Below are 15,940 nucleotides of genomic sequence, written 5' to 3'. Positions count from 1 at the left end.
TTCTGTGGGGTCCCTCCCGCGGGAAATAGTCCTTGATGAACCTCTCAAACGTGGGTCTACCCCCTCTGGGCTGCAGGTCTTCCATATCTGCTGTCCCGAAGGTCATTCCTCCGTGGGATGAAGGGGGTCTCCATACCTTGATGGTTTTTCATAGGATGCAGTCCTTGATGGATGAGTGGCACTGATGTGGGTTCCCCACAGAGCGATGAGTGGAGTCTTACCCAGGAATAACCTGCTGCGGCGTGGGCTCCTCTCTCCACAGGCCACAAATCTTCCAAAGGACCCTGCTCCATCCTGAGCCTCCCACAAGGGTAACAGTCCTCCTTCATGCATCTACTTGTTCCCGCATGGACTCAGCTGCAACCAGCAGGGCCATCCTGGCCCGGCCCAGCTCGGCCGGGACTAGGGTGGGGGACAGTGCCTATCAGCAGGGCCAGCCCGGCCCGGCTTGGCTTTAGCGCCGTGCCTGCCCTGGGCCAGCTGTTGTGCGGCCCCAGGCCGTGGCCACCGCCCCCACCGGCAGAGGGGGAGGTGGCAGGGGCCGCCCCAGCCTGGCCCGGCTCGGCTCCAGCACGGTGCCTGCCCTAGGCCAGCAGCTGCCGCGGGCCCGGGCCACCGCCACAGTCCCCCCGGCTTGTGGTGTGGGAGGCAGCCCGGGCCGCCCAGAGCTTCGGTCAGAAACTCCCCTGGGTGGAATTTCTTCTGCGCAACAACTATTTTCTTAAATATGTTATCACAGAAGCATTATTAAAGCTTCCAACTGTCTCTGCTCCTGGTCATGACCAGGAAGTCTGCCCTAAAGCCAACCATCTTCGGCTCCATGGCGGGGGAAACTTTTAGCAGCTTCTACATAAGATATCTCTGTAGCCCCCCCCCACCAAAAAAAAACCCAAACCTAGTCACATCAACCCACGACAATCAGCACTAAGGATATGTTTTGTTTTTCCATTAATTTTTCATGACCAGAAGCAAGAAAAGGATAGGGCCTTTTATTTCACATTTCCAGGCTGCCTTGTTTTTCCAGGCTGCAATAAAAGTAAATAAAATTGATAAGGCTAATGAGTTGAGGACTTGATGTTTTCGTCCTATATTTTGAGTCTGTTACAAGTAAACCTTTAATGGTTTCTACTAACCTCATTATCATCGGTCAGTCAAGCCTAGCAAAAGTAACAAGCATCGACTGTGCTCTAGCCAAGATGAGTTTAATCTGAGAGTCAATAGTCACTGTTTTTGTTAAACTTCTGTGGCATGCTGCATGTTATCTGGTTGACCTTGGCAATTCTGATCTCTCCTCATTCTCCTTTTCTCTCCTTCTCAATTACTTGGTACTTGTTCTGGTCTGACACTGGTTTGGTACTTCTTGGTTCTCAAAGTCCCAAAAGGTTTCTCTACACTTGGAAAAAACTCTGCAGCAATTCTTCATTTCTTATAATAGACCAATAAGTTCAAACGCAGACACATGGAGTTGCATTAGTGTAATTTTTAGTGAGGTCACTGAGGTGGCCATGGAAGACAATAATACAATCAATTTTTTCTTTTCTTTTTTTTATCCACTCATTACAACAACTAAAGTAATTAGAAAACTACATATTCTTTGTTTCTTTAAAAATATGACGTAGGATATGACTAGTAGAATACTAGAGACCTAAAATAGCTTGAACCTTTCAGATTCAAGCAAGCTTGTCTCCCACCTATGAAAATGTGCAAATCAAGGTAGGAGAAGGAAAAGTTTCTTGGCAGTGGGCTACCTTGACTTGTACTTTCATGTTTTATGTTATATTTTATGATATACATTTCAGTTACATCAAGGGAGACTACAAGAAATAAACACAGGTAGTTATAGCAGCATTTGCAAAAATGTAGTGCTCCAAAGAAAGGAATACCCAAATGAGTCTATGATGTAACATCTGTGCACACATAATGTAGCATGCATCTTAGAAGATGCCTTAGGAAGTTTCTTCAAGAATTAAGATAATTACCAAAGACCAAAATCTGCCCATAACCCAAAGAGGAGTGAGCTATGCCCAGAACTGTTATGAGTTTTGGCACTGCAGACTCTTAATCCATCTCTGACTGTTGCCTGTAAGAGCATATACCTCAGCCTTCTCGTTGCTGTTACCAGTTTGTCAGTCATGCTAAATGAAGGATGTACACATTCTCTGACCTTCTTTTTCTGACTAACATACCTGTAGAGGCCCTTCTTGTCATTCTTTGCATCCCTTGTCAAGTTCAACTCCAGATATGCCTTGGCCTTCCTGACCCCATCCCTACAGAACCAAACTGCATTCTTGTACTCTTCCCAGGATACCTGTCCCTGCATCCATGGCCTGTGCATTTCCTTCTTGCCCTCTAGTTTGACCAGTAAGTCTCAACTCAGCCATGCCAGTCTTTTGCCTTCCTTGCCTGATTTCTTACACCTGGGGATCAAGAGTTCTTCTGTTCTATGGAAAGCATCCTTAAAGATCTGCCAGTTCTGTCCCGGAGGGCAGTATTCCAGGGGTTTCTACTGAATAATTCCTTGAACAGCTGGAAATTTCCTTTCTAAAATTCAGAGTCCTAACTTTACTCTTCAACTGACTCATATCCCTCAGAACTGCAAATTCCACCAGTGCAGGACCACTGTAGCCGAAGCTGCCTCCAATCTTGATGCCCCCAACTAGCTCACTTGTGTTGGTGACCATTGCATCTCCTCTGGTAGGGTTGTCTATTACCTGGTTTAAGGAATTATTCTCCATGTGTTCCATGAGTCTCCTGGATTGCCTACAGCTCACCATGCTACTTTCCCAGCAGATATTGGGGTGGTTGAAGTTCCTGAGCAGGGCAAACACCTGAGAGCACATCTTCAGTAGCTGGAGCAAGAAGGCTTCATCAATAGGCTCCCCTGGATCAGGCAGCCTGTAGTAGACATCAACCACAAGGTTCCCATTGCTGCCTTGGTCTCTGATTCTTACCTATATGCTTGTGACCTGTTCATGGCTGTTCCTCAGAGACAACTCTTCACATTCTTCCCATCTCTTGATGCAAGTGGAACTCCTCCACCCCTGCTTCCTCTCCTGTCCCTTCTGAACAGCCCCTAGCCAGTGAAAGTCACCCTCCAGTCACGGATGGCTACAGGCTGGTACAACATTGTTTCATTTTCCAGCAATGTAATTGTTACAGGGTGCCAAAACCAGTCATTCCTTCTAATGCTGAAAAATATGATGAAAAGGAGTGTGACTGTCTCCTCCTGGTGCTCTCTACATTACAAATATAAGCTCTATATTGTCAGAATTTACAAATGCAGGGCTGCCAGGACTTCACAATTTTTGGAGTAGCATTTTCATAATGATCAGATTCATTTGCAAACCAGTTATCACATATCTAAATAAGCAATTAACAAAAATATAAATATGTAGTATATAATAGGTGTTATATTACATTTGAGGGAGAAAGCTATTTTTTTCTGTCTGTGGTGCATTTGTGTCACTGTCGAATGTGTGGTTAAAAAAAAAAAGCAAGCTCATATTGGCACATGATTACATGCCTAAAGGGGATTTTAGCTTCAAGTAAACACTGAATATCATAAGATCTGTGATGAAATTATAGGAACTAAAAATGATTGTCACATGGCAGAGACTCCAGGGCCTGTTGCTGATACATTCAGCTGTCAGACATGCAACCAGCCAACTGCCTTGCTTCAGCATTTTCTCTTATTTTCTACTAACACCTAAGCAGAACTTAGCTACATATATTCTTGCCAAAGATAAATGTCTCTCAGGCATGTTTTTTCTTTCCTAAAATTTTTTTTGATGTTGATTGATTTTTTCTAAAAATTCTTACTAATAGAAAATTTAGAAAAATAAGACTGTTTGCTCTGAAAGGTTAGACTACACGTGGGATTTTTTAGCTCCTTGTCTAAATGTAAGTAAGACCTGGGGGGTCCTATCCCTGAAACACAGTCACCTGTATTAATCTTCAGATCCTGGAATAACAGCATTTTTTTGGCTCTGAAGCATCCCATTTTCCTCAGACTATTGTGCAGGGCAAACGGAGACACCAAGGATCCTTGGAAGACTGCTGCGAAACTAGGGTAGATGCCAGGTTCCTGGAATAGCCTACCATCAATCCAGACAGTCTCAGGAAGACTGTGCTGGACCCAAGATATCATGAGTTAAGCATTTTAGGCTTCATTAATTAGTACATGCTGTAATCTTACTTAGGGTCTCATTTTTGCTGAAAATAATGGCAGCTGCTCCCTCTCCAGAGGAGCCTTCAATCTTGTGGAGAAAAATCTCAAGAGTCACTATAAAAGGAGAGAGACATTTGGCCTGCTACTAGTACAAAACCTTAGCTCTTTGTGAGAAACAGAAGAGCACAGGACATTACACTAATTAACCACTGCCACCAATTCTCCCTGATCATCAGGTCAGTCCTTAACCTCGGCGACATTTTGCTGCTTTTTCTACAAATGAAATATTTATATATTGGTGGCTATCAGATGTAATATCAGATTAATTATTTAATTAATAATTAATTATATTAATTATTATTACTCTGGTATTACAACATATTGTATCAATTCAGAACCAGCATTAAACCACGTGGCTGTAAATGTTTAGAAAGTTGCCACTGATATACCTTGAATTATAAGACACAACACTAACAGAAAGAGTGGTGCCACAGAAATACTTACAATATGCACTAGTTTGCCATGAATCTACCCTAAATTAGATACAGAAAGTATAACTGTACAGTGAATGTACTTATACCATGGATGAATTTGAACAGTTTCGTAAAAACACAGTATATCATATTGGAGCAATTACATCAAAATTAGCAGAACTTTCAAAATGAACTTGTAATATTTTTTATGAGTCTTGGCTTGGCTATGAATAGAGTCATAAAAATCTAAAAGATACTTAATGCAGTGTCTCATGTATTGAGAAATTTATGGAGTTACACACAGAAAAGCAGTAGTGAATTAGTCAGTAGTGAGTAGTCAAGGAATTGGATAAATGTTTGACTCCCTAAGATACAATACATTACTTACATTAGATATAAAAGAAACACCGGCAGGGAATTTTAGGGAAACCCAAGGAGAGTTAACAAGTGACTAATGCAGTAGCAGAATACATTCAGAAAAGCTAATGGAATGAAGAAGTGAAGTTACATAAGACCTTAACATATTGCAAATTCACTATATCCTGGTGTCATTGTAGGTACTTTAGGAAAAAAATGCCTGGAAACGTTCAGGATCACAGGGTAATAAAAGGAAAGAAGGTCCTTATAGAATCATATACACCTCATAAATCTTTAGGATGGTCAAATTTTCTTTGAATACTTCCTTGCACATTAGGCAAGGTATTTGAAAAAATGTATAATGGAAACAGTCTAAGAGGGTAACAGAAATAAGACAATATGGAAATGACTGTGTATGAGAGGGATTAGCAAATGAATAGGAGGAGGGATGTGTCACAGATATGCCTCATATTGTATTCATGAATTGTCATATATGACACAAGTCATATAAGAGACACAGGGTTTGGCAGGAAACTGTCAAAGGACAAATTTTCCATAAATATATTTCTTTTTCCTTCTTTATAAGACCTCTCTGTATTGACTATTCTCTGAAAAAGACAGTCTTCTGAACAGAAGGATGGATGCATACTGGTACCTTAATTTCTACCTTCCTCGAAGAGGAAAAAACTACAATAGCTAAAATATGCTCATCACAAAAACTGATTCAAGAATTCCATTGATGTCCCATGATCTGGCTCAGCCCATTCCGGAGTGCACAAATGGAAGCTCACATGTGGATTAAAGCTCTTTTTGCACATTGCAGTTTATTCCCAGCATCTTTAATGAAACTCCTCTCAAGACACGAACATTAAGCTATATTTCTTCTGGCCTGTTCTTCATCAGGAGTAAAATTCTGCCCTCAGACTTTATTAATGATTCTGCTGATGACACATGAGATGAAACAAAGCACAACTCATTCCAAAAAAAGCAGCATTTACTTTTCTAGGCTAGGAGAAACATTAAAATTGGTGATGACAGCTAGTTCTCTTAGAAAATTAATGATACTAGGTTCAAAGTACTGATTGCATATCCATAAGAGGTTTCATGTTCAAAGAGGAACATTTGATTGAACTGAGTTTATATATAGAAAGATGGGATTTGTTTCTTTCAGGATCTATATTAGATTTGGATTAATTTCTTCTAAATGCATTTTGCATTTTCTTACCACTTTTTTTCTGCAATACTTTGCATACTTTTGTACCTCACTTTATAAACCCCCCCAAACTTTAACATTTAAAAGGCAAACCCCACATGTTTTAAGACCTGACTGAGCAAACTGGACCATCAACAGCCAGAAATTTTGCTTTCCCCCATTTTAAATTGAACTGAAAATACCTGAATCGTTCATGAACCTTTATGTATATATTTTGGTGTTCACAGTAAGAATGGTATGCTGGGCATGCCCACCTTTCCTGTCTTGCAGCAATCCTCCAGTAATGGGCAACACGGGACACTGTAGACCTTCCCACTAGGAAGAAGATCAGTAATTGGCTACAAAACGTCGTAATTCTTGTTGTCTAAATCTAAGGTGCTTTTAAAAATGAACAACAGTATCTGCAGTTTGATCAGTGCAGCAGCAAGAAAAATAAACCAATGAAAACCCATTAATCAATTCAGACTTTTTTTTTTTCTGGCATCTTGCACTGCAGCTCAGTATTACTGCATCTGCTAAAGCCTAAGGTATAGTCTTTCAGATTGTTTCAGACCTCAGGTACACAACTAGCACAGATTTCCATCATAAAGCTCCTTGTACCTGATTAAAAAGTTAGTTGATCAGATCCTCAAAACAAGGTGTAACAGGTTTGTCAGCTTCATTTGGGTATGGCTGTCATATATTGTCACCTGAAGGAGTGTCACGATTGAAGTTAATCTTGAGGACATGGATGGGGAGAGTAGGTGCAGGTTTCTGATGACTTTAATGGAAAAGAGTTCCTTCAAGTAGCTTAGCCACTTCTGCCTACTGTTCAATCTGAAATACTCTTTACTCCCTCAGAATAAAAAAAATAGTGGTCATTAATAGAGAGTGATTTCATTATGCTCGATAGCTCCCAATGTATTTTTCTTCCAATGCTTTGTCTAAACACTTTTGAATTGTTATAATATTTGAGCATCCATAGTACTCTATGGTAGAAGTTCCACAATTAATATGCTTAACTTCTCATTTCCAGCCTGCCCTTGTTGCCTCTGTTTTATTTACTTGTGCTGACATCATCCTTCAGACAGAACACCTCTTCCTTCCTGATGCTTATGTGAATCCTAACTACCTCAATAAACTAAATTTTATAGCAGAATCCTGAAAGTATTTCCACAATGCACAAATCAGTACTGTATAGAGATATCCAAGACAGTTTAATGTGCTATTTGAGTGCCAAAAGCAGCAGAGCAACCTCCCTTGGCTCAGGAGGGTAAATTAACTCAAATGAAGAATGACAGAATATTTCTACGCAACAGCATATAGTACTTTAAAACCATATGAAGAAAGAGTGATCATATAGAGGAAAATCTATGAAAGACTGCTACACTGGAATCGAGTGACAGCACTGATTCTTTATTCACATTTACATGGAAATGCACATTCATACCATGCATTGGCATTGATGCCAATGTTGTAGCAGCTCTGTATTAAGAAATCCTGCTTGCCACATGTGGTTGATCAAACCAAACCAGTACACAGAACAGATATGAGCTGTCACATTGCATGGCAGTCCAGCATTATGGTATTGGGGTCAACTTTTCACATAAGGAATGTGCTAAGTGCAAATCTACATAAAAACAGCAACTACAGACACACACTGATCACACGGCCTAATATGCCAGGTGATTCATCTCATCATGTCACCTGAAGCACAAGCAAAACTTGCACAGAGTGTAAAGAGCTTCAGATTATTTCAATACTTTTTTAGTCCTAAAAAAGAGAGTAGAAAGCTCCAGAAACTATTCTTGAACAAGATTTACCACAGGAAGGGGTAGGTATATTTTGGTAACAACTATTAGCACACTGAGATGGCTCCTGTTTATAAGCTGCTGTTTTCTCTTTATTCATCCCAGCAACCAGACCAAGTAGAGCTCAGTATTCCCACTGAAGGAACATAAACTGTCCTCACAGTAACAGCAGGATTAGGTTGCAAATTAGTTGGCACTAGAGGTAAATATTCTAAACAAAATTTAAGATGAGTTTCACATTTCTGAAATATCAAGGGAAATTTATATTAAAAATTAGAAATTTCAAATGTTAAACGTTGTGTGCGTAGAAGTGCAGAGAATATTTTCTGACACTTGTGCTTTTTTTGTGCCTGCCTACAGTGGAAACTATAAGGATTTGTCTGTGTGCTGGGGAATAAACAAAAGGGATGCAGAGGAAAGCAGAGCTGTGCTGTGAGTTCTACAAAGATTGTTATTTGATTCAAAGACATACATCTTGGAATCCCAAATCAGTTTGTCCCCTCAGAAACTTTTCATAGAAGGCAGTAATAAATCATTCAGGCATTCACTCAGTCATTCACTTCACAAGTCCCACTGAGTGCCATGTATCTACAGACTGCTATGAATATACACAAGACTGAAAATACAACCAAGTTATGCAACAAACAAATCATACAGGAGTTGTTCTGGATGATGATAATAGTAGTGCTAAAATTGTTCAAGGAAAGAACAAAATTCAGTATAAATCTAAAGAAATAAAACCTTGTTATCAACATGATCAAAACGATTGAGAGAACTATAAAACATTATTTTAATATCCCTCCATGGGTTTTTCCATCTGTCTAGAAACTATGAAGAAAACACGGAGAAACTGTGACACAATTACATTCTGATTTATCCTATGTAATCTCCATCTCCACAGCCAGTAGTACATGTCTATTGGTAATATGTGTGTGTTTTCAAGGGCAGAAGAGTTCTGAGCTAATAGATCTAAATTAGGAAGAACCTTTGCAAACCAAAATATATTTGGAACTTTGCCATGGAGCAGAGCCTGATGAAGTTCCCACTGATATGCTCACTTTAAATAAAAACCACAAGCATAACTTACTTATATTCAGCAACTGTCTAACTATTAGGGAATGCTAGGTTTGAAGTGACTTCCTTGTTTATTGGAGTTCACTTGGATATTACAAGCACAGGACTAATCAAATTTATGTGGAAGGTTTAATTAGTATCTTTGGACTTAAACCTAAATTTTAGTAGGTCTAATTAAATCCCTGGGATTTGATTTTTAAGGTCACATACACTTTTCCCAGTACTACATCAAAACAGCAGATTTCCACAAGGTAAGAGTAGCTTCAAGCAGTAACTAAAGATAGCTGAAGTGCACAGAGTTCAGTGACAAGTGTTCATTAGCAGGAAAGCTCATACAGGAGCTATCTGCCTCTTGTTCAGTTGAGTATGCACATATTCCACACACCTGAATTAAACATACCACAGCGATTTTCTGCCCAGGCTCACTTATATATAGATAATAAAAAACAGCAACATAGTGATAATATTTTGGGGGGAAGGGAGATTTTTACATGACAGATTTTTTAAAAACATTTTCCTGGGGAAAAAGAAAAATATACCCTGGAGCAGCTGAAATTCAAATCTGTTTTGTGATTGAGGATCACTGTTTGTATATTGTTTATAAATGGAAATCAATACCATCACAACAGCATATTTATTATGAAGACATTCAATAGTGTGATTCTTCTACCACTTTAAAAGGTATTATGGAGAAAATCTACTTTCTAAATAGACAGACAAAACAAAACATTTCCCTTTAATTTTTGAACAAGGCATATCCTGAGTCTTGGAGTTTGTCAAATTAAAATCTTTAGCTGAAACCCTTTTAAAAATGTTTGTAAAGCATTTGCATTGTGTGGCTTTGGATTACAAAACTATGCAGGTGTACCCATGAGCAGGCAGCTCTCAAGTTTTTTCAAAGGAATCGGCATGAAGATAATTCTCACAGTAATATTGGACCTCAAGATTAACTCACCTGACTTTTGTTTTCCATCCATTTCACCAAAGTATTTGTTTTGCCTGTTAGGAAGGTTTTGAACATGCCAAAAAGACTACATACAATACAACATTGGGACTACTGGACAAGACAAGCAATAAAAGGAAAATGAGAGCTACAGTACTTGCACCATTTACTTTTATTATGAAACAGAGAGGCATTACCACACTACATGCTGTAAACTCAGATGTTCAGAGATTACTGGGCATGTCCCCAAGCTGTGCACCTCCACCAGAAAACTGTAGTTTCAATTCTCATTTGCATGTCACATGATTTTATAGATTAACATTGCACAGACTGGTATGAATATCTGCTCCTGCTGAGAGTGTGACTATAGTATCAATTAAAAAGGTTGGTTCTGGCAAAAATAATAGAGTAAACCTACAGAAGACTTCATGTTATAAATCCATTGACCAGAAATGCAAGAGAGGAAAACCAAAATTCCCTGAATATTTGAGCAGACCTAAATTTCCTATAGCTGTCGGGGAATAGTTGAACAACCTGACAGAAATCAGAAATAAACTCATGCCTCTGGATACTAGTCATATACAACAATAAGGCATCAAAGCAGCACTTACAGCTAGAGAATATCAGAGGACATGAGTGTTCATCCATTGGGAAGTTGTGTAGCTGCAACTGGCACTCGGCATTGATGGTAAGCCTGTGAAGAAACCAAGAGTCTGTTATTACATGCCAGTACAATGAACAGTCAGAGGAGGAGGCTGGGAAACCTTAAGTATCACTCAAGAATATTCTGACATCCATAAGTAAGGCCGGAAAAGAAAGAACTATATTTGCAGATTGTTAGTTTGCTATTTAAGTCTGATCCAAAGCAATGATAACTATGTAAAATAATTTCAGACACATCATCAAGAGTTCCTTGATCCCAAGAAATCTGTGCATGTGTTTTTCTCTAGACAATTTATCATCAAAGGACCTGGGATGGAAACATTTATTCTTTATTTAAAAACTCAGGAAATATGGTTGATGTAGTGGTGTGTAATTCCACAAAATTAAAACCTCATAAAGAATCTTATAAGAAATCTTATCCACATATACTTAAAGTGTGAACTTAAAATTCTTTCAGCCTCTTTCAGCTGTCTCTCAATATATGTCTATATGCCATTCTATATTGTACAGATGCAACAAACATATCAGGAGAAACATCTTTAGTCCTACTTGAAAGCTTGTTTTACATGGCATCCCTAACACAAAGGATACTGTGAATGGAGCTAATTTAAAAATTACTAATAAAAATCAATAACCTTCAGTCTGATAGCTTACAAAGTGAATGTATTTACCCAGGGAGATAGAATTCAGTGTTAGTTTATTGTACAATCTTTTTCAGTAAACACTACATAATTGCATGCCAGAATTTCTGCAGCAAGTTTGGGTTGTGTGGGTTTTTCCTTTTAGACACTAAATAAAAAGCTCACAAACTGGATGGGGAAAGGTTTGTGTCTCAGATTTAGGATGGTGCAGAGAAAACAAAACCTCTGTCTTGGAAAAGGTCACCTGTGAGGAATTTAATCGTGTTATTGTGCTAACAGTAGAAGAGGACTTGCAGTGCTGCAGCAGGAGGGCATTCACATCCAGAAGTGGGCAAGGAAGAAGATGGAAAGGCCTGGACCTTGATTGAACCTTGTATTTTCTTATGAACACATAGCACCCATCAACACCTGACAGTACCAGGGCATACAGTAGTTACCTCTTCCATGTTATACCAATTCTGACACTTAGGTAAGACAAACTGGTTTTGAATTACAAAGTGTTAACAATGGCCAATGATCATTCTAACAGGTTTTTTTGCATAAAAAGGAGGTTGACCTGAGGGGTCAAAAAGTACTCAAAATATTTTTCACAAACTAAGAATGTTCACTCCAATGGATCAAGTATTACCTCTCTTTTAGCTGTTTTAAACAAAATTTGCAGTCCATTCAGCAAATAGTTTCTTTAGTGATAGGTATGTAAGTCTAACTACTATCAGGTAGATATTTAACTTGCCCTGAAATACTGTAACAGGACTTAAAAGGAAAAGAAAACACACCTAACCAAAAACCCCTCAAACCACCCCCCCCAACAACCTAACCAAGAGGGATTGGAGTTGACATCGTAATCAAAAAGTCTGAAGTTTGCTAAAGGCAATTGAAATAAGTAAGAACTCCTCACAGTGGAGCAAGCCTACGACGGAAAGGACACTAAAAATATCAGTAGCTTTTCCAGCTGTTTATTTCCTTCCTTATTGTCTGCCAAAGACTTTCTATTGGACCCCAACTGCTAATGCAATTATGATCGGAATATGCAGTTGCACCAAGAGGGCTGAACACAATCACTGAAGAAAATGCAGCGTGAAAGGGATGTTTCTGAAACTGTTTGGTTTGTGGAATGTGGTTTATGGCACAACTCCCTTCTGAACAACCCATCTCTTCCATAAGTAAACATATATTTTGATTTCCACAGGGTTTTTTTAATACAGGTATATAGTATACTGTATATATAAATACTGTATATATATACACTGCATTTCTAACATCATATAGTTTATTTCTAATATCATATAGTTGATGGTATCAAAAAGATTAGAAAAATTCTAAAAACCTTTTCTCTAGCAATTCACCCTTGTGATGAGATGTAACAGACTATCTTTCAGCATGACTTATTCAAAGAGTCAAGTATCAGCATTAGCATGAATCTAGAAATGCTTTATCCAGCCCTGGTTTTATGGGACTACATTTTATTACAAGCACTAAAAAACCCAACTTCTACAATTTAGACATACCTATTTCTAATTCTGTCTTAGAAAGACAAGACTTTGTTTTCTAAAGTTGACAGTACTTATGCCTGAATATTAAAATATTTGTAAAGCATGGTCAGGTAAGATTCAGGAAGAAAACAGCTGAGGAGAACACAGATACAGTGGAAAATTACTATTGCTACACCAGAAGCTTTGAGCCCTGCACCTTGCCAAGTGCTCACCTGAGGGTGTACAAGATCTTGCCATCATTCCATATGCGGAGGAGCTGGTTGGGGGTGGTGATCCAGTGAGCCTCCGCTGTCTTTGAGTTACGAAATATAGTGTCTGGGATCCAGATCAAGCCAACCATATTGCTGTTTAGAGTCAGTATTTTCATAGTGCTGTTGAAGCGAAGACGGCTATCTGTCCACGTCTGGGCAAAAAATACATCAATTTGATACTCCTGCAAAGAAAGTATGACACACAAATTGAAATCCGTTCCATACATCCCACTACTATTTGGTGTTTGGTTAGGCCTGTTCTGCTGTAGAGCCACAGGATACATTCTGGCCAATGGAGCTATGCTTTCTTTTTGTTTTGCTGCCTGAGGAAATTTTCTTTTCCTTTTTTCTTTCCCTTCCCCCCCTTCACCCTTTTTTCACATCTACGTGCTTTATGAAACAGGCCAAACATCTCACTTCCATCGTCCTGTGCGATAACAGTTTCTGCATGAGCACGTTCTTTTCCATTGTATCTAAAAAGTCACAGCTACAAGGTACAATTTGCAGACTTCTTTGTCATAGGACAGACTGACAAAAGACATGTGAAAGATGAACAGGACCAACACACATAAGCTAGAGAATGGTAAATTTCCCTGATTATGCCCTTTAGGGAGAAGATTGTGTAAATTCAGTAAATTAATTGTTCTGCTTGCTAGCAATTGTTCAGACACTGTTTTTGAGGCCACACTGCAGCAAAATGAAAAGGCACGTTAGTGCTCCTTTACAGACACCTTATGTGCACCTAATGCTAGGAGTGGAACAATTGGTCCTGAATAGGCTAATACCATAATTTACATGAAATTCATCCTTTCTTTCACTCGATGTTTACTACTGTGTTTTTGAAGGTAAGCCATCATATTAGGTATAAATGCAGAAATTAAAATACACATGAACAAACAGACAAAATTACATAGGTGAACACATTAAACATGTTGGTTTATGCATTTAATACCCCATAGAAGAAACTGTATTTTAATTTTGTATTTGAATTGTATTTGAATTCACATATTTTGTATGTGAATTCCAGCCACCAGAGGCTGGGAAAGGTAATGTTACATTTGTTTATGTTCCTCTTCCTCTTTTCAGACCCTGTAGAAACAGACATCTGACTGTGTCACACAATACCCTCTCAGTATCGCAGGTGTGGCTGCATCTGTAACAGAGATGGTGTTTGTTGATGTGACACAAAGTGTATGCTTTACAACACAGGCTATTACAGGGGTTGGGAATAATCCACAGGAAAACAATTCATTAGGACCCCTGGTAGATGCATTCTACCAGGAGAATTAAGGCTATGTGGAAAGTCTGGAGTGTCTTTGTCTTCGACCACTCTGAACTTGTTTTTATTGCCTTTTTGTTTGTCTATTCCTAAGTTTTAACACAACAGTATTATATCTTTTTTTCTTTATAGATAGTAAGTAAAGGTTGCAATCTGAACTGAGGACAGCGTTTTTGCTAAGAGTCACCTGTTTCTCCTACACTATTACATTTTTGGCAGGTCATCCTTCCAAAGGTGATGTTATAACACCAGGAAACCTAATCCACTGGCACTGTAATCCAAGTTCAAAACACATTTTGGGCCTCTCATCTCTAGCTGGTAAATGATCAAAAGGTGCTAGTACGTATCCAAATACCAGCAGTAGATTACCTCAGGAATTAAAGCCTAGCCACCAAAGACATTAAGGACCATCTTCCTTATAGCTTATCTCACTACCATTTTTCATTGTATTTTTAGCTTTATTTTCTCAGGGAAAATGACAGATTTGAATCTGAAGAGACTTTCATATTGATGACATCTTCACACATCTGAAGGATGCAATGTAATGCACCCAAGTGTACCTTTATTATTCAAAAAGAACATCTTTAGTTCACCACATTTTAGATTGTAGAGCCCTGGTCTTGTTTCTTTACAATCAATTCCATTTTAGTCTTTGGAAGTCTAGTGAAATCATTTGGTACATTCAGCTCCTGTAGAGAGGAATATGCCAGACATGTCTACGGGTTTCTCCAAATGCTGAGAGAGTAGAGTTGCTTTTTTTAGCTCACATGTGAGAATCTGTATTTATAGAATCAAAGACCATTTGTATACAGCTGGCTAATGACAGTGCTGTCTTTTCACGGGACAAGTTTTTGCGTGATATTCATGTTTGAGCTTATTTTATATGAATGCTTCATTTTGACTAAATTTAGAAGCAACCATAGTTCCTTTCTAGTATATCATACATATTTAATGATTTTTAGGATTTGAGATATTCAGGATTTCTACCCCGCCAAAAGAATAATGAAGACCTTGAGCTCCCTAACACATTGTCCCGAGAAGGTACTGCAGCTAGATCTGAGCAAAGTGGGCCCCAGGAGCAGTATAAATGTAACATTGTGGTTTCTATTCCGGTAAATTACTTTGGCTGAGAAACAGAATACATTAGCCTAGAAGCAGGGTAGTGCTAACACCACTGTCCACCTCCCATTTTTTATCTTCTTTACTTATTACTGCAACTAGAACGTGCCAGCAAAGATCATTATTCAAAATATCTCTGCAATGGGCCACTGTAACTCCATTCACCTTAATAAAAGCATTTCAACTCAAATTAAATGGTTCACAGATCTTTTGAATTAATTAGTTCTGTAAAAAACTCAATTTTTGTAAACAGAGGTCAGAGAAATCAAAGCAACAATTTAAAAAGCAAAGTCAATAAGTTGGTGGAAATTGACTTTTTAAACACTTTATCCTTTTTTTAATTTAAAGTATTTACAATGCTGTCAGAATGTACAATCTACAAAAAAAAATCCCAGTAAAAATACACATTTCCATATAATATCTGAATTTCAATTCTCTCCATTAATCCTTTTTAGAAGTCACTGTTACATCAGTAC

The 15,940-nt window shown here is 38.6% G+C and overlaps 1 protein-coding gene across 1 annotated transcript in view; it reads right to left on the bottom strand.

Annotated features, from left to right (window-relative positions):
* Positions 1-15,940, bottom strand: part of GABRG3 (gamma-aminobutyric acid type A receptor gamma3 subunit) — a 314,021-nt gene that overhangs the window by 135,246 nt on the left and 162,835 nt on the right. Inside the window, exons 4-5 of the mRNA XM_017818520.1 lie at positions 13,028-13,248; positions 10,630-10,712 (exon numbers count right to left, since the gene is read on the bottom strand). Of these exons, the coding sequence (XP_017674009.1) occupies positions 10,630-10,712; positions 13,028-13,248 (304 nt within the window). The remainder of the gene's footprint in view (positions 1-10,629; positions 10,713-13,027; positions 13,249-15,940) is intronic.

Source organism: Lepidothrix coronata, unplaced genomic scaffold (assembly GCF_001604755.1).
Source record: "Lepidothrix coronata isolate B3197 unplaced genomic scaffold, Lepidothrix_coronata-1.0 Scaffold68, whole genome shotgun sequence".
In the NCBI taxonomy this organism is placed as follows: Eukaryota; Metazoa; Chordata; class Aves; order Passeriformes; family Pipridae; genus Lepidothrix; species Lepidothrix coronata.
This window is presented reverse-complemented; position numbering and strand designations above follow the sequence as displayed.